The sequence below is a fragment of the Gymnoscopelus microlampas genome (assembly GCF_963454915.1).
Source record: "Gymnoscopelus microlampas genome assembly, chromosome: 19".
NCBI lineage: Eukaryota > Metazoa > Chordata > Actinopteri > Myctophiformes > Myctophidae > Gymnoscopelus > Gymnoscopelus microlampas.
Window position 1 is genome coordinate 1,095,848 of NC_139956.1, and position 23,211 is coordinate 1,119,058.

A 23,211-nucleotide genomic window follows, 5' to 3' on the forward strand; every position below is an offset into this window, starting at 1 on the left:
GATTGTGTTCATAAATACAATAAAAACATTCTGGATGTAAATGTGTGTCTGTACTGAACACACACACACACACACACACACACACACACACACACACACACACACACACACACACACACACACACACGCACAAAGTATGCTATGATAAATTGTCAAACATTACCTGAAGAAAGAGGCAAAAATGTATAAGTGTTGTGAGCTTGTAGATCAGCTATTTTCACAATATTTATCTGTGGAACCGAGTCAAACTAAATGTAAAGCCTCAACTCCTACAATTCCAAGTGCTTGTCAGGGTGGGGGGTCCCCAGTTCAAATATGATTAATTTGGGGGTCCCCAGTTCAAATATGATTGTTTTGGGGGGTCCCCAGTTCAAATATGATTATCATGGGGGCTCACGGCCTGAAAAGGTTGAGAACCACTGCTAGAGAGTGTGACCAAACACTATATCAATGATCTATCAGAAATCCTCAGTGTTCATTTAACTCTGAGAGGGTTCAAATGGAACCAAATGGACCCGTAAGGTGATTAATTGATAGTGTTCTGGTGCCCTCTGCTGTCCACTGACGGATATGACAGTGCTGCCCTGTGTGTGTTAATACTCCTCATCAAGTTTGATTGATTGATTGATTGATTGATTGATTATTGAATACTTTATTAGAAGTTTGCAGGAAAAAGTTCAATACAAGGTCTGTTAATAGGAATTATAAAAAATATCAGATCTACAAGCTCATAGCGCGGCACCGAGTGCCGCGCTATGAGCTTGTAGATCTGATATATTTTTTTAATCGTGAAAATGTGTGCAAATCTTTTAATATGTATTGTTTAAAGTGAACATTTTTTAACTATTCTTTGCTTCTGGGGGGTCCCTGGAACAACATATTTTGGGATGGGGGTCCGCGGCCAAATTCATATCGTTTTGGGGGTCCTTGACATGAAACAGTTTGAGAACCACTGATATAGAAACATATGTTTTTCATAAAACTGATTTATAAAACATTTGTATAATGGGCTTCCGGTCTTAATGGGTTATAGAGTGGGACAGGATGTCATGAACTAGTTGAACTAGTCCTTTAAAGAGTGGGACAGGATGTCATGAACTAGTTGAACTAGTCCTTTAAAGAGTGGGACAGGATGTCATGAACTAGTTGAACTAGTCCTTTAAAGAGTGTGACAGGATGTCATGAACTAGTTGAACTAGTCCTTTAAAGAGTGTGACAGGATGTCATGAACTAGTTGAACTACTCCTTTGATTTTGATACCAATACTTTTGTACTTTTACTCAAGTAAATGTTGAATTCCTGACTTTTACTTTTATCAGTAAAGAGTATTTCTACATTGCAGTATAGATACTTTTACTTAAGTAAAAACTGTTAGTACTTTTTCCACCACTGCTTATCTGTACAGAAGCCACCTGACAGAGAAAACACTCACATAGAACTTTATTTAAATGTTTTTATTTATTTCACACTGACACAGGTGCTGTGTGTGTGTGTGTGTGTGTGTGTGTGTGTGTGTGTGTGTGTGTGTGTGTGTGTGTGTGTGTGTGTGTGTGTGTGTGTGTGTGTGTGTGTGTGTGTGTGTGTGTGTGTGTGTGTTCTTATATAAAACAACAGTGAAGAAATGGAATCATTTCATTGGGCGGTTGTGACTCCGCCCCCCCCTCCAACCGGTGTCCCGCCTCTAATGGGCAGGGCGTTGGAGAGAGAGAGGGGGGTTGCTGTCAGTGGGTGGGTCGTCATGGTGATGGTGGGGGAGGGGGGGGTCTAGTTGATCTTGGGGTGACGGAAGTCCTTTCCTGCGAACTTGGACTTGTCACCTAACTCCTCCTCAATCCTAGAGAGAAGAAGAGACGGGTCAAAGGTTAACGATCCACGGTCATCGTTTACCTCCCTCTGTCCCATTGCTGGGGAGGGACGGTAGTCATGGTGATGTAAGGTGACGTGTAAGGACGTTGAGATGCATCACAATGTGGACGTGGATGATTCTGCGTGGATACAGTGATGTTACCTAAACCATTACAGCCTATTAACGTTCATTGTCGATTTTACAGTGACTTTCATCGCATTGAATTGTGCGCTAACAACACTAGGCTACATGCTATGCTAACGCTCACGGGATATATGACTGAGTGAGGCTGAGATCAGCAACAAGTCGTTAAAAACACCCTGTTGAGGTGAAGGAATTTACCCCACATTCAATATGCTGTATAACCTGTATTTTTTATTTTACATTACTTCATTTATCTTCATTTAATGCTATACAATATAAATAAGTGATAAAACAAAACATACACCATGTAAATAAACTTTACTTTTAGGCTAATATTAGGTACATTTGTTACTTTTAAATGGAGATGACACAGTTATAAAACACATTTTTAGTTTTAGTTTATGGTTCAATCAAATCAATCCAGAACACAAAAGGGCAATGAGGCACAATGAGAATTAGCATTTAGCTTTAGCCTAATAGCGTGGAGTACGTTAAATAGCATTCGCATTTAGCTTTAGCCTATAGCGGGGGCTATGTTAAATAGAATTAGCATTAAAGGTTTAGCCTAATAGCATGGACTAATAGTTTAGGCTACATCTTTTAAGGTCATCTTGCGGTCGGGAAGGTCGGCTTGTTAATAGCGCCGTATCGCGTTAGAGCCGCTGCTGCGTTAGCGCTGCGTCAGCACTGCGTTAGCGCTGCGTCAGCACTGCGTTAGCGCTGCTAGCATTTTGAAAGCTCACATGTGGGCACATGTCTCTGTTTTACGGCAAAGGCAAAAAAAAAGTCAGTGTTAATTTAACGCCAAATCTACAAGCTCACAATTGAAGACGGCAGATCTACAAGCACACATCAGCTCTACAGGCACACAGCGGACCTGCGAGCTCACAACACATTGCGATGCGACGCGTTATGAGCTTGAAGATCTGCTGTTTTGTTTTTTCAGTGAGCGACACCGTCGTTGGACGAGGCTTCGTGGCTCCATTCGGTTTCCTCTTCTTTGAGTTAAATTAACACTGAGGTTTTTACGGTGTTTGCCCCGTCTCACAGTCCATGATGTTAAACCTTATTATTGTACATTATAACAAGCACACTCGTACAATCGTCATTTACGCTTGAACTCGTTAAAGCGCTTCAAAGGGACTTCAAAATATGTTTCTGATTGCTAGTATTAACCGACAAAAAAGCGGACATGAGCAGAAATATAGAAAATGGAGATGCTTCGTGTGATCGGATCGTTAGCAAGTGAATCGTAAAGGAACCGTGAACGCGTCATTATGCATGGCAGAATGGAATTGTTAAGTGAATCGAACGCATCATGATAAGTTGCAGAATGGAATCGTTAACAACTGAATCATTAAGTGAATCATGAACGCATCATGATGCATGGCTGAATGGAGAGCAGGTGAGTCGTATTGACTCGTTCACACCTCTATGGTGTCACAGCTCTCTAGACGATCTTGGGGTGACGGAAGTCTCTTCCGGCGAACCTTGCCCTAGTGAATCCCAACTCCTCCTCAATCCTGGAGACAAGGTCAACATCAAGGTCAGAAAGGTCAGGACTCGGCGGCTCACCGTTTTTGGCGGGGTTTTTTTGAGACGTCGTCGTACGACGGTGTCGTGCGCTGACGGCGGCGTCATGATGTGCAGCACGACCGGTTTGTTAGATCTACAAGCTCACAACGCATGGCAGCAAACGTGGCGTCCATGCTGACAGAGGAGGGGTCTTCAGTGGTTGTCAGGCCAAGGACCCCTTGGAGAAAGTCTTCCAAGCACCTTGATCAGAGCTTTTCAAAGCTAGTTCACCAGATCTGACTGACTGTATCTATCTTAGATAAATCATCAGTGTTGTGTAACTCAACAGTTTGTTTGTTTGTTTACACATTTGTTTGTTTACTGCAGTGACTCTGATGACCCCCTAGGGGTCCCGGACCACCTGATGAAGACCCCTCCAGTAGAGAACTGTTCACAAGACAACCAGTTAGTAAATAATAAGTAGAAACTGTTTACAAGATAAGAGACCGTTCCATATTCATATGAGAGTTCACTGGAGGATCCTAGAATGATCAGACATTAAAAAAAGGCTCTGACAGAAATAGGTCTTCTTTGAACCTGTGCTCAATGAATGACCCAACCCCTGTGGTCAATGAATGACCCAACCCCTGTGGTCAATGAATGACCCAACCCCTGTGGTCAATGATTTAAAAACTCTTGCTTTTAATCCAGACAGCTTTGGTAAAGATCTGACTTCCTACAGACACTAGTCGGGCTTCAAAACAGGACTCAAGGTGTGAGTCCTATACTGGAAGTCCACAAACTATTTTAATGGCGGTTTAGATTAGGAACATTTTACGTTCCTTAAGTTTGTTATTGTATATACTGTAAAGGCTATGTATTTTACATTTGATTGATTCCAATTTATATCACCCTCCTCTGACTCAAATTTAAAAGTATATCCTCCCTGGGACTAAAATGGCCCCTCCCACAAATATTGAACGGTCCCTAACCAGGTGACCAGATGCTAGTAGGGAACAGGTTTACAACATAACAGTTACAGGCAAACTGGGGAAAAAAACAATATTTTCACCCTTTTCTCTGCATGCATGATTATATCGGCAAGTACCGTCCACGTTCAACCAATAACATCATGACATGCACCTGTCCAATCAACCTTCCACACAGAGGGCGTGTTCGGAAATTGCGCACCGGAGCACACTCGCCTATTAGTTTGTATTGGCCAGTGCGCTCAGTGCTGTATTTCCGAACGCACCCAAGAGCAACAACTCATTATGGCAGACAGACACTAGAGGGCGGTGCTGTAAGTTGAATATCAACAAACATGGCGGCTGCCGTGCGTTACAAATGATCTAGTTTTAGTTCCGTTTTAAACAGTACACTAACATGTGTTTTCTGAAAGCACTTGAGGCGAGAAATAGGCAACGCAGAGACAGGAACTCCATTCAGCACTGCCTTGTGTGATATGATTTATGTTTTAATTTGTGGTTTATATAGCGTGACCTCCAGGCGGGTGGCGGTACTCGGCATGCCCTAAAAAGAGCTCTCATAGCCGGGTAAAAGACGTGGAGACAGCTATGTGTCTGGAGGTTGCCGGTTCAACACCTTGCCCATTGCTTTGATTGGCTGAGATGCATGTTGAGCCCGCCCCCATCGCTGTGATTGGTTAAGACACGCACAATACCCGTTCCACTTGAAAATACATCACGATACGGAAATTAAACACCAGTTAGTAAATGTAGTGTTCCATGTTAGCAGAGAAGTGTTTACTAAGATAACCAGTTAACTAGTTAGTAAATGTAGTGCTCCATGTTATAAATGTTTATTAATATGACCAGTTAACTAGTTAGTAAATGTAGTGCTCCATGTTATAAATGTTTATTAATATAACCAGTTAACTAGTTAGTAAATGTAGTGCTCCATGTTATAAATGTTTATTAATATAACCAGTTAACTAGTTAGTAAATGTAGGGCTCCATGTTAGACGTGTTTACTAATATAACCAGTTAACTAGTTAGTAAATGTAGTGCTCCATGTTATTAATGTTTATTAATATAACCAGTTAACTAGTTAGTAAATGTAGTGCTCCATGTTATAAATGTTTATTAATATAACCAGTTAACTAGTTAGTAAATGTAGTGCTCCATGTTATTAATGTTTATTAATATAACCAGTTAACTAGTTAGTAAATGTAGTGCTCCATGTTATTAATGTTTATTAATATAACCAGTTAACTAGTTAGTAAATGTAGTGCTCCATGTTATAAACGTTTATTAATATAACCAGTTAACTAGTTAGTAAATGTAGGGCTCCATGTTAGACGTGTTTACTAGATAACCAGGGTTTCATACTTGTAAGTATGTACTAGATAACTAGTGGACTAGTTAGTACACGTGGCGCTTCATGCATGCTAGTATAGAAGTATGGACTAAGATAACATGTTAACTAGTTTATAAATGTAGTCTTGTATGTAGATAGTAGAAGTATTTACTAGATAACCAGGGTTCCACGCTGGTAGTGTTTACTGGATGTGTGTGTGTGTGTGTGTGTGTGTGTGTGTGTGTGTGTGTGTGTGTGTGTGTGTGTGTGTGTGTGTGTGTGTGTGTGTGTGTGTGTGTGTGTGTGTGTGTGTGTGTGTGTGTGTGTGTGTGTGTGTGTGTGTGTGTGCTAACCAGTCTATACATGTAGTCTCCATGGTGATAAAGGTGTTTACAAACTAACGTTTATCTGTCATGGAGGATGATGATGATGATGATGATGATGATGACTCACCTCATCAGCTGGTTGTACTTGGCCAGACGCTCTGACCTGCAGGGGGCGCCAGTCTTGATCTGAGGGACAGACAGACAGACAGACAGACAGACAGACAGACAGGGTGTCAGTAAATCAGTGTTATTTAACCCTTTCCATTCACTCAGTGTGGATGGAGAAACAGTTGAACAGTGACTCTGCATTGATGATGATGATGATGGTTGTTCTGGTTGCTGATGTGAACGGCATGATGGTGTATGGATGGTGTAAAGGTGGTGTACAGTGTGGGTGTAGTGTTGTCATGGTGATCACCTGTCCAGTACACAGTCCCACCACCAGGTCTGAGATGAAGGTATCTTCAGTCTCTCCTGAGCGATGGCTCACCATCACACCCCAGCCGTTGCTCTGAGCCAGCTTACACCTGGAGACACATTAGAGACACATTATTACAACCTAAAAGACACATTAGAGACACATTATTACAACCTAAAAGACACATTAGAGACACATTATTACAACCGAGAGAAATGAAAGAAAATCTGACCAAAAAATAACGCAAAAATGTGGACAGGTAGATCTACCAGACTACAGACTCTGATCTGTTCATGGTGCCACCACTTTTTTAGACCCGAAAACCCGAAAAGGTGTCATTATGTGCTTAATGTCCCCAAAGTCAGGCGTCCAACAAGCTTTGAACTGAGCAGATTGGACCTTCTGTTCCAGAGATGATGGACAAAACATCTGGAAAACGGACACTTTCACCCATTTTAGATTGAGTTCCCATTGAGTACAAGTCTACTTACGTGACAGATCTACATACAGATCTAGTAACAGATCTACATGTCTACTCACGCCTTGATGGACTCTGTGACGGAGCCGATCTGGTTGACTTTCAACAGCAGACAGTTACAGGCCTTCTTCTCCACCGCAGACTGGATACGCTTAGGGTTGGTCACTGTGAGGTCATCACCTACGACCTATACGACATAATCACACTGTTAAGACCCATCACTATGTTATATAGATCTACCGTCACTGTGAGGTCATCACCTACCACCTATACAACATAATCACACTGTTAAGACCCATCACTATGTTATATAGATCTACTGTCACTGTGAGGTCATCACCTACCACCTATAGAACATAATCACACTGTCTGTCTGCGTCATTCAAAAAAAAAAATATTAATAATTCAAACATGTCATTGTTGTCACAGCTGTTGTATCCTGCCAGTGAGGAGGCCCTACCGGGAGGACGTAGAGCCTTACATCCTACTCCTCCCGCCCTACACTCCCTGCCCATAGGAGTACATACAGTGACATATATCACCCTCCTCCTCCCGCCCGGCTTCCCTCCCCTGAACACGGGCCAACTGTGTTCATATAGACGCTTGATGAAGCCTGATGGACAGTGTTGCTCATTTGGAACGTGGTTGCACTGTATTGTAATGACGTGACGCGCACGTCTCTTAACACCTACACTACAGGTCACACAATGGACAATGGATATGCATCTATAGGCTCATGTTAATTCACTAGGTGTGAGTCGGGAGCCTTTGTTAACTTTGTTGAGGTGTGAATTTAAAGTAGTTTTAAATCTATGCGTGTGCCTGCGTGGGCAAATAGGTTAGGATGCACCACGATGTCTGTCTGTCTGTCTGTCTGTCTGTCTGTCTGTCTGTCTGTCTGTCTGTGTCTTACCTGGATGTCCACAGCAGCATTCCTATGTTAATGTACCTGGTGTGAGTCGGGAGCCTTTGTAAACATTGTTGAGGTGTGAATTTAAAGTAGTTTTAAATCTATGCGTGTCTTACCTGGATGTCCACAGCGGCAGTGAACTTGGCCCAGTTCTCCCAGTCATCCTGGTCAAATGGATCCTCAATAGACATGACTAGAGAGAGAGAGAGAGAGAGAGAGAGAGAGAGAGAGAGAGAGAGAGAGAGAGAGAGTTTTGTTACTGACAAAGATTCAGTGGTGTGTGTGTGTGTGTGTGTGTGTGTGTGTGTGTGTGTGTGTGTGTGTGTGTGTGTGTGTGTGTGTGTGTGTGTGTGTGTGTGTGTGTGTGTGTGTGTGTGTGTGTGTGTGTGTTATATCAGATCTCTATATATAATATACAGATGTATGTACCAGGGTATCCCTTGATGAAGCTCTTGTACAGATCTCCAAGCTGGTCTCCAGTGATGTGTCTGTTGGGATCGTCAGGTGACTTGAAGTCCAGATCGTATTTGCCGTTCCTGTAGAACTCAGAGGCAGCCACGTCCATCCCAATGATGATCTTATCTGGATAACCAGCCTTCGCAATGGCTGTCTTCAACAGCTCCAGAGCTACGATATAATATTAATATAATGTTAATATAACATTAATATAATGTTAATATAACATTAATATACTGTTAATACATTAACCTAACGTTAACATAATGTTAATACAACGTTAACATCCCAATGATGATCTTATCTGGATAACCAGCCTTCGCAATGGCTGTCTTCAACAGCTCCAGAGCTACGATATAACATTAATATAATGTTAATATAACATTAATATAATGTTAATATAACATTAATATACTGTTAATACATTAACCTTAACGTTAACATAACGTTAATACAACGTTAACATAACGTTAATACAACGTTAACATCTCAATGATGATCTTATCTGGATAACCAGCCTTCTCAATAGAGCACCGAAGTCTGACGTTACTGCCAGTAGAGGGCCAGTAGAGGGCACTGTTCCAGGGTTCATGGCTCTATTTTTTGTGTTGAAATCCCCAGTTGGGAATCTTAGATCACGTCATATAAGAACTGTGTTCCAAACATAAACATAAACACACCACCCTGGCGTTTCTGTCAGGGCGCGTGGCTCTGCATCGTTTATGACATTCATTCATATTTGATACAGCCTGTTTCTGGCAAAAATGGAATGAATTCTGCCTTAAAAGTCTTAAGAACTACTACTTCCGGGTCTGATATCACTGTCCCCACAGCAGCCGCGTTCATGGGAAATGTAGTCTTTGGGTCGTTTGACTGGTTTCTAGTGTTTATATTGTGTTACTCTTTGGGTAAATGTGTACATTTACACCTTCAGTCGATGCTTCATATCCATATGAGTTCGCCAGGGTGGTGTGTTTATTTTTGGAACACAGTTCTTATATGAAGCGATCTAAGATTCCCCAATGAGGATATCAATACAAAAAGTAAAGCCATGAACCTGTGGAATGCGCCCTCTACTGGCAGTGACATCAGAACTTCAGTGCTCTGCTGTCTTCAGCAGCTCCAGAGCTATAATGTAATAGTATTATTTACTGTTGTTTTAATGAATGAAAACCTGTCTCACCCTCATTGTTTTAATGAATGAAAACCTGTCTCACCCTCATTGTTTTAATGAATGAAAGCTGTCTCACCCTCATTGTTATAATGAATGAAAGCCTGTCTCACCCTCATTGTTTTAATGAATGAAAGCCTGTCTCACCCTCATTGTTTTAATGAATGAAAGCCTGTCTCACCCTCATTGTTTTAATGAATGAAAGCCTGTCTCACCCTCATTGTTTTAATGAATGAAAGCCTGTCTCACCCTCATTGTTTTAATGAATGAAAGCCTGTCTCACCCTCATTGTTTTAATGAATGAAAGCCTGTCTCACCCTCATTGTTTTAATGAATGAAAGCCTGTCTCACCCTCATTGTTTTAATGAATGAAAACCTGTCTCACCCTCATTGTTTTAATGAATGAAAACCTGTCTCACCCTCATTGTTCTCCAGGATGTTGGGAGCGAAGCCGCCCTCATCTCCTACGTTGGTGGCATCCTGACCGTATTTAGCCTTGATCACGTTCTTCAAGTTATGATACACCTAGAAATATATATTACAAATAAATATATTACATTATGATACACCTAGAAATATATATTTCATAGAATGAATATCTACCTAGAAATGCATGACATAGAGTTCTAATACAGCAGTTACACAGAGTATAGAGTTATTTATAAAGTGTTTATAATGTTATGTATAGAGTTATTTACCTCGGCTCCGATCCTCATGGCCTCATGGAAGTTGTTGGCTCCAACGGGCAGGATCATGAACTCCTGCATGGCCAGCTTGTTACCAGCATGGCTTCCTCCGTTGATCACATTGAAGGCCTGGAGAGGAGAGAGGAATGACTGGTATGTATTAACATGTTTAATGAACATCTAACATTCATATGTCATGTGTTTAACAGTAGGAGTCTCCTACCAGCCACCAGCTCATCAAATTATTGTCTCAGGAATGAGACGATAAAAACTAAAACATCCATGAATTCAAGGTTTCATAAGGTTGTAATTGATAGAAAATGACAACCTTTAAGGTGGAACCTGACGCTCTCTGACACTCTAAACCTTAATAAGCTATGTGTCACTTCCACTGAGCAGGTATCAGGTAGAAACACTGAGGAAAACCTACACTTCAGTTTCTCTGGTTAACCTGCTGCTGCTGACCTCCATTAAAGACTCTGACACTTCATGTGAGATCATTGTGTTTTACTGTGTTGTCAGCAATCTGCACCCAGTCCAACCTGAAGACAACCTCAGTCCAACCTGAAGACAACCTGAAGACAACCTCAGTTCAACCTGAATCCTTTCCCTGGAGGTGAGTTACTCTGAACCTCAATGCTGTTACAACACACTGATATGAATTATTCTTGCACCTAAGCCCCTCCCCCCCGCTACCCCTAGCCCCTCCCCTCATCACTCACAGGGAGTAGGTAGCCCCTCCCCCTCGCCACCCCTAGCCCCTCCCCTCATCACTCACAGGGACGGGCAGGATGACCTCCTTGTGTCCGGCGAGGTCAGCGATGTGACGGTACAGAGGAACGCCCTTCTCTGCTGCTCCGGCCTTACACACAGCCAGGGACACGCCCAGGATCGCATTGGCTCCAAACTTAGCTGCACACAGACAGACAGGCAGACAGACAGACAGACAGACAGACAGCCAGCCAGACAGACAGACAGACAGACAGACAGACAGACAGACAGACAGACAGGCAGACCGACACATCAATCCAGGATTTCATTGGCTCCAAATGAGGAGATGGCTTAAAGGGATAGTTCACCCCAAAAAATGTTTTTCTTCTATGTGTTAATCACCTCATGGAGACATGAATTCATGGACATGTTTTAGTTTTTGTATGACCGGCAGCGGTTCCGGTAGTAGACACAAAGAGTCTCCTACCGGAACCGCTGCCTACCGGTCCGCTAGTCATCAAATTATTGTCTTAAGAAGTAATTTTTTGGGTGAACTATCCCTTTAAAGTCAATTAATGTTTTAGGCTAGATTTGTTTGTCCAAAGCTAGCCTGACACGTTAATCTAAGTAAGGAACAATAATTGTGTACTTGAATCTGTACTATTCTAAACAGACAGACAGACAGACAGACAGACAGACAGACAGACAGACAGGTCCTTACATTTGTTCTCAGTGCCGTCCAGTTCCAACATCCAGTTGTCAATCTTCTCCTGCTCAACAACACTGAAGTTCTACAGACAGACAGACAGACAGACAGACACATGATCAATGACCCTAATGCGGAATGTAATTGAATGGATTGTCCACTGTTTATTTTTTTACTTGACTTGTATTGTCTTTTCGTGTGTGTGTGTGTGTGTGTGTGTGTGTGTGTGTGTGTGTGTGTGTGTGTGTGTGTGTGTGTGTGTGTGTGTGTGTGTGTGTGTGTGTGTGTGTACCTTCTCAATAAGTTTGGGAGCGATGTCCTTGTTCACGTGATCTACAGCCTTCAGAGTTCCTGAAGAGAACGTGAAAGAGTTAAAATATGATGCAACATTATTATCTTGCATTTGCAGACAGTGAGCAGGAGTTTGTTCTTTCAATATGTTTGGTCTTCTCCTATATTCATACCTGTGGCCTTTAGACTCTTTATTAGTATATAAAGAGGAGATATTTGCATAATTTCCCCAGCATTTATAGGTGTTGATTTTGAATCATAACACTTATGTTTTAGTGGAATCTGCTGTTTAACTCTTAACTCTCTGTAACAGATGGATGTCATTTTAACTACACACAGCAGTACTGTCGTATCCTGCAGTGGACACTAGAGGGAGCAATGACACTCTGAATGAATCACCTCACGCTCATCTTTCTGCAACTACTAGTGTTACTAACACTGTTAGCTGTAATGGACATGTTCAAGTACATTTACTCGAGTACTGTGCCTAAGTAACATGTTTTTAATGTCTGCACTGTACTTAGTACTAGTACTGTACTTAATACTAGTTAGTACTGTACTTGATTATCAGTGGCGTGCACAGACATTTTGAGGGGCAGGTGCTCAAGTAAATTATACTTTTTTTTTTGTTTACTTGGTCTGCTATTTTTTCCCTCTACACCTATACATCTTTGCCAAAAATAGCAGATCTACAAGCTCACAACGCCTCGCAGCGCGAGGCGTTGTGAGCTTGTAGATCTGCTATTTCTGGCTAAAGTTTTCCTCAGAAAAGGGATGCTAGGTTTCGAGTGGTTATGGTAAAAAGAAAAATCATATCACATAAAGATTTGGCAGACCCCCTGTAGTAACTCTGAGGACCCCCTAGGGGTCCCGGACCCCCTGTTGAAGACCCCTGCTGTAAACTGAAAAAAAACAACAACATTTTTTCCCCCTTTTTTTCAAAAGGGCACTTCTGGTCAAGAGGGCAAAGGGCAGGCGCTCTAGCACCACCTAGAGTCTATCTGTGCACGTCCCTGTTGATTATCTGTTTGTTTGTAAACACATGACTTCCTCTCCGCTGTACATTTTAAAGACACATTTTGATTCTTTTGACTATGAATTCACCACTTGAGCCCTACTTAAAAACAAATAGTCAAAATGGCCGCTCTAAAAGCTGTCAATGCGTCACATTGTGACACATTGTTGAGGTTGCAGATCTGCTATTTGGACCTCAACTCAGAGCTCGAGCGGAGGGTGAGGTGAATACCACTTTTCTCGTACCTTTGCCAAGGTAACGTCCCTTGTCTCCGTCTCTGAGCTCCAGAGCCTCATGGATACCAGTGGAGGCACCGCTGGGGACGGCTGCCCTGAAACGACCTGTACCACACACACACATGCACACACACACACACACACACACACACACACACACACACACACACACACACACACACACACACACACACACACACACACACACACACACACACACAGATGTTTTAGCGTCAAACACAGACAGGGCAGAGCCTAAAGTCAAAGAGAACAACCCCATAGGTACAAACTAACTGCAATGTTGATGTTATATTGTTTAGACTGATCCTAGGTTCATTTACCTATCCTATAGTCTGTATTCTATGATCTTATAGTTTACTGAGACACTACACTGTCTCTACACTTGACACAAATTGACACTTATCAGCCCGCGGACCCCCATTTCAAAAGATATGCCAGGGACCCCCATAAGAGAAGATTTTTTACGGCTCTAGCAGTGATTCTCAACCATCAATTTCAAGGACCCCCAGTTTGACATGCATTAGGGCTACGGACCCCCATTTAATGGCATTTCTATCACTTGGACCACAATTTATATTGTAAAATCAATGTTAATGTAACTCTGAGAGTGTACAAATGGAACCAAATGGACCCGTTAGGGTCCATTTGGTTCCATTTGTACACTCTCAGAGTTACAGACCCATAAGGGTCCATTTGGTTCCATTTGTACACTCTCAGAGTTACAGACACATAAGGGTCCATTTGGTGCCTAATCTATCATTTAGCTGGGGACCCCCTGGAACCCCCTCAAGTACCCCTGGGGGTCCCCTGACCCCACTTTGAGAACCAATGCTATAGTTTACTGAGACACTACACTGTCTCTCTGTATTCTATGATCCTATAGTTATAGGGTGTGTGTGTGTGTGTGTGTGTGTGTGTGTGTGTGTGTGTGTGTGTGTGTGTGTGTGTGTGTGTGTGTGTGTGTGTGTGTGTGTGTGTGTGTGTGTGTGTGTGTGTTGGGGGGTCGTACCCTTGTGGGTCCAAAGGTCAACCTCCACGGTGGGGTTTCCCCTGGAGTCCAGGATCTCCCGGGCGTGAATCTTAGTGATAGACATCTTTACTGTAGAGAGAGAGACAGACAGACAGACAGACAGACAGACAGACAGACAGACAGACAGACAGTGTTATTAAATGACCTTGACAATAATTTCATTCAGTTTCTTTCTTGTGTGTGTGAGAGAGAGAGAGAGAGAGACCTGCATTTGCTATCCTGTGTAGGGCCATGTGTGTGTGTGTGTGTGTGTGTGTGTGTGTGTGTGTGTGTGCGTGCGCTCGTGCGCGCACGCTTGTCTCCCCGCCCACCTTATACAGTTCCCTAAGCCCCGCCCTAAAAAAAACACACAGCCAATCACAGAGCAGCTTCCCTGACAGCTGAACCAACAGGAATGCAGCAAAGAATAATTCTACTTCCTGATGGGAGTGAAGGTCAAATATAGACACAGAGAGAGAGAGAGAGAGATGGGGGGGGGGGGCGGGGGTATCTGTACCAATAGGACATAGAACAACTGTATATACAAAATGTGTTATACCACCTACGGCTGATAAATTATGAAAGAAAAATGCTATTAAGTGACCTAGATTAATATATAACTATTCCAGAGTGTGTGAGAGAGACCCCTGGCCCTGCCTAACAGAAAATGATCATGTTTATGGTTTTATAGGATTATTTTTTATAAGTTAGAATGTAACACAGCTGTTTCCACATGTATTCATTCACTTTAATCTGATTCTGTACTGTATCGTTTCTCTGTTCTGTTTGTTCTATTTGACTTGCTTTGGCAAAATGTGAATGTATGTTTTCACATGACAATAAAGATCCTTTGCATTCAATTGAACAGAGAGGAGGCAATCTGTCAGACAGACAGATTTGTGCAAGTGTCCACAGCAAAGACTGTGTGTGTGTGTGTGTGTGTGTGTGTGTGTGTGTGTGTGTGTGTGTGTGTGTGTGTGTGTGTGTGTGTGTGTGTGTGTGTGTGTGTGTGTGTGTGTGTGTGTGTGTGTGTGTGTGTGTGTGTGTGTGTGTGTGTGTGTGTGTGTGTGCGTCCAGCAGCCTTTGACATTTTCTCAGAGGACATCGCTGGTATTACTCTATCACACACACACACACACACACACACACACACACACACACACACACACACACACATGGAATGTCTGTGACATTTGCTCTGAGATACAGTATCACCCTCTAAGTGGCCAACTGTCCTTCTCTGAGCATTGTGTGTGTGTGTGTGTGTGTGTGTGTGTGTGTGTGTGTGTGTGTGTGTGTGTGTGTGTGTGTGTGTGTGTGTGTGTGTGTGTGTGTGTGTGTGTGTGTGTGTGTGTGTGTGTGTGTGTGTGTGTGTGTGTGTGTGTGTGTGCAGCTGTTGTCTGCCCTCACTGACCGCCATAGAATCATGCAACACACACACACACACACACACACACACACACACACACACACACACACACACACACACACACACACACACACACACACACACACACACACACACACACACACACTCTCCAGTACTTTAACCTTAAAGCAACTTTAACTTGTAGTGGAGTAATATTTGTCCAGAAGTATAAATACTTTGACTCAAGTAGTGGAGTAGAGTACTTTGTGCAACGCTGCATGTGAACATACTTTAATATTTCATAACAATGAGTCTATGAATGATAAATGTATCACATAGATACTGTATCAGTGTGTCTGTGTGTAAAGAAAGAGCTTTTAAATAAAGTTTAGCACGTTTCCGTCGCTCCGTGGTGATGCAACTCTGTGACAAGGAACCTGTGGTTTACAGTGAAATCGGTGACCTATTGAATTATGTGACTCCCGAGCGGTCTGTGTTTAAAGGGCCTTTTCACTTTAAAACACATCTGGGGTCATTTTAACGTCTAGGTTTGTGTTTCACCGCCCAGACAGTTTCTAAGTTGCTTGATTCAATATTTATATATTTTAATATTCATTTTATCAGACACGCCCCCACGTGAATGGGCTCAAACAGTATATAGAGCATGGCTCTCACTGCACTATATACTGACCCCCCAAAATAATCACATTTGAACCGGGGACCCCCCATTTTATTTGACTCCGTTCCACAGATACATATTGTGAAAATGGCAGATCTACAAGGTCTTAAAAGTCCTTAAATTGTCACTGTCACCTGGGGACCCCCCCAAAATCATGTGGGGACCCCTCTGGGAAGTCCCGACCCAGAGGTTGAGAACCAGTGATCTAGAGGCGTGTCTGGTCTAATGAATATATGAAACATGTAAATATTGAATCAGTAAACTATAGGTTGGTTCATAATCATAACAGCAGATCTCTGTCTCTCTCCACACACTCACAGATAGAGTTACAACCAGTGATGGAAAAAGTAATGAAATGTTTTACTTAAGTAAAAGTATTAATACTGCAATGTAGAGATACTCTGTTATCAAAATGTACTTAAAGTACCAAAAGTAAAAGTACTAAAATGTTTGAAAATAGCAGATCTACAAGCTCACAACGCGTCGCGATGCGACGCGTTGTGAGCTTGTAGATAGGCTATTTGAAAATAGCCTATCTACAAGCTCACAACGCGTCGCATCGCCACTTTAGCCCTATAAAATAGGGCTAAAGTGGTTAATGTATGTTTCATAATATCATAATTTATATCTGCAAAGTAACTAGTAACTAAAGTTTTCAAATAATTTTAAATTAGTAAAAGTACAATATTTGCCTCTGAGATGTAGTGGAGTAGAAGTATAGAAACATGGCAGCCTAACAGTCCAGTAAAGTAAAAAAAAAAATCCTCAAAATGTGTTGAGTACTTGAGTACATGTACTTAGTTACTTTCCACCCACTGGTTACAACACCACCAGGCTGACCTTTGGAGGATCGTCTGGACTTTGTTCAGTTCAGCGTCAGACAAATAAAATGAACGCTGCTCTGAACGAGCAACGTGTTGAGCAACAACACCAGCCTTCCTCTTTGTTACGTTATCTGTGAGAAAGCGTTCATATGAACCACCGTACGCACGTTATCTGCATGACAAACCCATTCATATTAACCGCACGTTATCTGTGAGAAAACCCATTCACCACTGTGTGAGCACGGAGCTGATAAATGACAGCACGACATCACGGCGTGGTTTTACTCTCTGTTTACTGTCTATTATGAGCATTTATAGTCCTACTAACACGACCATAGCGCCTGTATTAGTTACATGCTAATACAGGCGCTAATACACGCGCCTGTATTAGCATGTAACGCAGGTTAATGATGGCTCATAGCTCTGCTAACAGGCCTGTATTAGCATGTAACGCAGGTTAATGATGGCTCATAGCTCTGCTAACACGCCTCTTTAGCGTGCAGGTTAACACTGGCGTTTAGCGCTGCTAGCCAGTGGTGAAAAGTAACTAAGTACATGTGCTATTTTTTTTTCAGTACTTTTACTCCACTGCAATTTTTTGAAAACTTTAGTTACTAGTTACTTAGCAGATATAAATTATTACATTATAAAACACACTTTAACCACTTAAGCCCTATTTTATACCTAGGCTATTTGAAAATAGCCGATCTACAAGCTCACAACGCGTCGCATCGCGACGCGTTGTGAGCTTGTAGATCTGCTATTCTCAAACATTTTAGTACTTTTACTTTTGGTACTTTAAGTGCATTTTGAAACCAATACTTTTGTACTTTTACTCAAGTAAATTTTGAATTACGGACTTTCACTTGTAACGGAGTACTTCTACATTGCAGCGTTGATACTTTTACTTAACTAAAACATTTGAGTACTTTCTCCACCACTGCTGCTGCTCGCACCGCCTGTCTGCTGTGGTTTAACTGTGTGTTATTATGCTCCTAGAAATAAGCTATCATTACAGCTAGCAGACAGACAGGAATAAACTCCTGTTACACCTAAAGGCCAGTCAGGTCACACTGAATGCAACTCCCTGCAAACTACTCCTTTTTTTTATATGGATTACTCACCACATGGAGACTTGAATTCATAGATTTTTTTTTTAGTTTTTGTCACATTCCTAAGACAATAACTTGCTTAGGACTAATATTAAGGAGACTCTAAAGAGACTCTTTGTGTCTCCTACCGGAACCGCTGCCGGTCATCACATTATTGTCTTAGCAATGAGACAAAAGCTACAACAATATCCATGAATTCAAGTCGTCATGAGGTGACTGATACATGGGAAAAAGTCATTTTGGGGGTGAACTATCCCTTTAAGACAGGCAGCCTCTAGAGAGACATAGCATTAAAGCAGCTCAAGACCTGTCTATATGTAATGTCAACGTTAAGACTACAGCCCATGCCTTTTATACAGGTTTATGACTTTGATTAGTTTATAGACAACACTGTCTGTATCATGCATGTGGATTAACATTGTACTTATAGCTTTGCTAAAACGCCTGTATCTTACTGTATCTGTTATTATGCGTGTGTGCAGTGGGTAAACAATATTAACATTAACATTAACAGTATTAACATTCCATAGCCCTGCTAGCCTAGTCTGTCTAGTATGATGCATGGAGGTTTAATAAATATGTATTTTTTATTTTATACTTTGGCTTTTCTAAAACAGCAGATCTACAAGCTCGTAGCACGGCACCGAGTGCCGTGCTACGAGCTGAACATTTTGAACATTTTGAACATTTTGTTGCAAATCTTTGAATATGTATATTTTTTGTAAAACTCACATCTTTGCTTCTGGGGGGTTCGCGGCCAAATACATTTTTTAATTTTGGGGTTCCTTGACATGAAACAGTTTGAGAGCCTCTGATATTATCCTCCGAGCACACACAACTAAATGGCATCATTTTATGTAGCTTAACGTGACATTATAGCGCTGATAACATGCATGTCTGCTGTGGTGTTACTATGTATTATACATACATACATGTATGTACTATGTATTATACATACATACATGTATGTACTATGTATTATACATACATACATGTATGTACTATGTATTATACATACATACATGTATGTACTATGTATTATACATACATACATGTATGTACTATGTATTATACATACATACATGTATGTACTATGTATTATACATACATACATACATACATACATACATGTATGTACTATGTATGTGTAGAGCATGCAGGTTAACTTGACTTCTTTCTAGTCCTACTAACACATGTGTTCTATAGCATGACTTTACTGCATGTTGGATAACAGTCCTTCTAACACGCCTGTATAAAGCATTGTTTTCTTTACTATAGGTTAATATTATAGTTCTGCTATAACACGCCTGTGTTGCATAATTTTCCAAATTCTTTAAGTAATTAAAATGCTAAAATGATACTAAACAAAATATAGTATTTGTTTTACTTTTTAATACAATATTATTTCAATCAGTTTGTTTGCATAATATAGAACATGTTGATACAACATAAAGTTATGGTTTGTAGTTGAAGTGGTTGGGGGTTCATTTGGTCTCAGACGTTTAATAAAAGTCACATTTAAACTCACTATTAATTTTACTGAGCATTCAGAGATCTGCCCTCTTGTCAGAGCGGTGCGGTAGAGCCTGCTCTACAGGTTCCATTTCCCTTATTAGGAGAAACGTGTAAAGTTTCAACGTAATAAAGTTTGACACAGTTTAAAGAGGTTCAGTTCCTCTGTGTTGAAAGCGAACACAATAAGTAAAGTCTCATCTAAAAGGTGAATGACAGACAGACTGCATTCAGAGTCAAACCAGTTGCTTTTACACATTAATCATTGTATGTGGTGAACAGGTTCTTACCGTAGCGGTCGGTGGGTCTGTCCGGTTGGCCGTGCGTCTGTGCGACTGTCCGACTTGGAAAGTGCCCAGCTGGGTCCGCCTGAGGGCTTTTTATAGACCCTAACCCTGAGGGGGGGCCGGGCCGGGGGGGGGGGGGGCTCTTATAGAGCAGGGAGCGTCAGCATGGAGCACACCTCATAGGAAACGCACAGTCCTGCTCTCTCTCACACACACACACACACACACACACACACACACACACACACACACACACACACACACACACACACACACACACACACACACACACACACACACACACACACACACAGAGGGGGGGGGGGCGTAGAGACATTGTGTACTTTTCACTGAGAAAGGCTGGAGAGTAACTAAGTACATTTACTTGAGTACTGAACCTTTTGAGGGTTTTTTTTCACTTTAGTTGAGAAATTCCTTCTTTTTTCACTTGTTTTTATAATATTTTTTCGTTCTGCTTCATTACATCAAATGGTAAATATTGAACTTAGTTTTTACTCCATTTTAAAACTTTAGTTACTTGTCAGATACTAAATCAATAAACCACGTAAGCCCTATATTATACTTTGGCTATTTGGAAGATAGCCGATCTACAAGCTCACCAACGCATCACGATATGATGCAATGTGAGCTTGTAGATCGGTAATTTCTTTTCACAACGTAGAATTCTTCCCTCACATAAAGGGGCGTGTGTTTGTTTTGAGAGTGTGTACTTTCAGTGGTGTAAAGTAACTAAGTACATTTACTCGAGTACCGCACTTAGGTGCAATTTTGATGTATTATTTACTTACTGTAGTATTTGCAGTATTTGCAGTTTGTAGTATTTTTTTAAATAAATTATACTTCTTCTCCACTACATCTCAGAGGCAAATAATGTACTTTAAAGATTTTTTTTTTCTTTTATTGACAGGACAGTGAGGCTGACAGGAAATGGAAGAGAGGCCGTCGGCCGCCATTTGAGGTAAAAAAATATATATTTTACACTTTGGCTATTCAAAAATAGCAGATCTACAAGCTCATAGCGCACCGAGTGCCGCTTGTAGATCTGCGATTTTTGAAAAATCGTGAAAATGTGTGCAAATCTTTGAATATTAATTATTTAAAGCAATTTTTTTTTATTCAAATCTTTGCTTCTGGGGGGTCCCTGGAACAACATATTTTGAGATAGGGGTCCGCGGCCAAACACATATAATTTTGGGGGTCCTTGACATGAAAAAAGTTTGAGAACCACTGATATAGAAACACATGTTTTTCAGAATAATGTTGGGATTTAGGAAACATTTTGTAGAATGGGCTTCAGGTCTAAATGGGTTTTAAATCACAGAAGCATCAGAGGATCAGATCCTCTGGCTTTCTGCTGAACCGGACGGGTTCAACAGTACTTCCGGACCAAAGGTCTGCGTTTAGGTGACATATAGGGGTGTGTGTGTGTGTGTGTGTGTGTGTGTGTGTGTGTGTGTGTGTGTGTGTGCGTGCGTGCGTGTGCGTGTGTGTGTGTGCGTGTGTGTGTGTGTGTGTGTGTGTGTGTGTGTGCGTGCGTGCGTGTGCGTGTGTGTGTGTGTGTGTGTGTGTGTGTGTGTGTGCGTGCGTGCGTGTGCGTGCGCGCGTGTGCGTGTGTGTGTGTGTGTGTGGGGCGTGCACTTGTCAGACGGTCCCTAACTCAGCCATAAGGTCAGAGTTCACTGAAAGGAGATATACGAGAAAGGCCAACTCACGTGCACGCAGCCACGCACGCAAACACACACACACCTACACACACACGCATACGTGCACACACGCACACGCTTAGCCTTTACAGTGTACTGGTCACAAATTCTTGCCCTTTCCACTGTACTGGTCACTCTCTCACACAACCACACACACACACACACACACACACACACACACACACACACACACACACACACACACACACACACACACACACACTCAACACAGCCTGAATATGTTTCTAATTATATAAACGTGTCTCCAAAAATCTGTTTTAACAATAAAACAACTCTTTCTCTAACAACGTCTATTGAACACATTCTACTATAGTTGTGGGGACATTTAGTCACACACACACACACACACACACACACACACACACACACACACACACACACACACACACACACACACACACACACACACACACACACACACACACACACACACACACACACACACACACACACACATGACAGTGTGGACATACAGTACAGTACAGCTCTAAAGCCCTTTAACTGAAGGTTAAATATAAACATCACATGACTGATAGACAGACAGACAGACAGACAGACAGACAGACAGACAGACAGACAGACAGACAGACAGACAGACAGTACATAGCAGACAGACAGACAGACAGACAGACAGACAGTACATAGCAGACAGACAGACAGACAGACAGTACATGACAGACAGACAGACAGACAGACAGACAGACAGACAGACAGACAGACAGTACATAGCAGACAGACAGACAGACAGACAGACAGACAGACAGACAGTACATAGCAAATAGTGCAGGAACAAACCCTCAAAAAGAGCCTTAGTTTTTGAGATACCCCTCCCCGGAGTAGAACAAAACGGGACATAGTTTTTTCATATCTTTAGGATGTCCCCTTCATGAAATGGATTGTCCCGAGTTTTACTTATACTGCAAAAGTCATGAAATTGATCCATGAAGTGACTCACCACATAGGCAAAAAACGCCTATGCTGAAAGTGGGAGCTCCAAGTAAATCCTCTTTCATTTTCTACCTGCTGGTTGTTTTTAGATCATACTTGCACAGATGGTCTACAGGTAGTGTCCCTACATCCCAAAACAATCAGAATGCCAATATGTGGTTCTATTGTGAATCAGCAGCCTTTTATATAAGGCCTTAAATAGGCGGAAATGGCAACAAGTTGACTTTTCTGAGCAATATGTACTTGTAACTTTGGTCCAGCTCTTTATCAGGGGTAGAATAGATGTGACATTGTCTTTAAGATGTCCACTTCCTGAAATGGATGGTCAGAAGTTTTACTTTTACTGCAAAAGTCATGAAATTCATCCACAAAGTGACTCACCACTGCCAAAACACGCCTACCCTGTAAAAAGGTCAATCCTTTCTCATTTTCTACCTGATGTTTTTGGTTTTACATCATACTTAAACAGATGGTCTA

General features: G+C 41.7%; 1 protein-coding gene across 2 annotated transcripts; it reads right to left on the reverse strand.

Moving 5' to 3' along the window:
• Positions 1 to 1,439: 1,439 nt before the first annotated feature.
• On the reverse strand, positions 1,440 to 20,115 carry eno3 (enolase 3, (beta, muscle)). 2 transcript variants are annotated; one of them, XM_084042965.1, is made up of 15 exons: positions 20,045 to 20,115; positions 14,259 to 14,348; positions 13,238 to 13,333; positions 11,979 to 12,037; positions 11,702 to 11,771; positions 11,048 to 11,181; positions 10,282 to 10,398; positions 10,003 to 10,108; positions 8,386 to 8,583; positions 8,073 to 8,149; positions 7,109 to 7,233; positions 6,569 to 6,677; positions 6,278 to 6,336; positions 3,421 to 3,513; positions 1,440 to 1,834 (listed from the first exon to the last, which is right to left on the reverse strand). In XM_084042965.1, exons 2-14 carry the CDS (start codon positions 14,341 to 14,343, stop codon positions 3,441 to 3,443), a joined length of 1,308 nt encoding a protein of 435 aa, XP_083899091.1. In that variant the 5' UTR covers positions 14,344 to 14,348; positions 20,045 to 20,115; the 3' UTR covers positions 1,440 to 1,834; positions 3,421 to 3,440. The 2 variants fall into 2 exon arrangements, with proteins under 2 accessions (XP_083899091.1, XP_083899092.1); XM_084042966.1 differs by lacking the exon at positions 3,421 to 3,513 and having other exon boundaries at positions 20,045 to 20,114.
• Between the last annotated feature and the right edge of the window lie 3,096 nt (positions 20,116 to 23,211).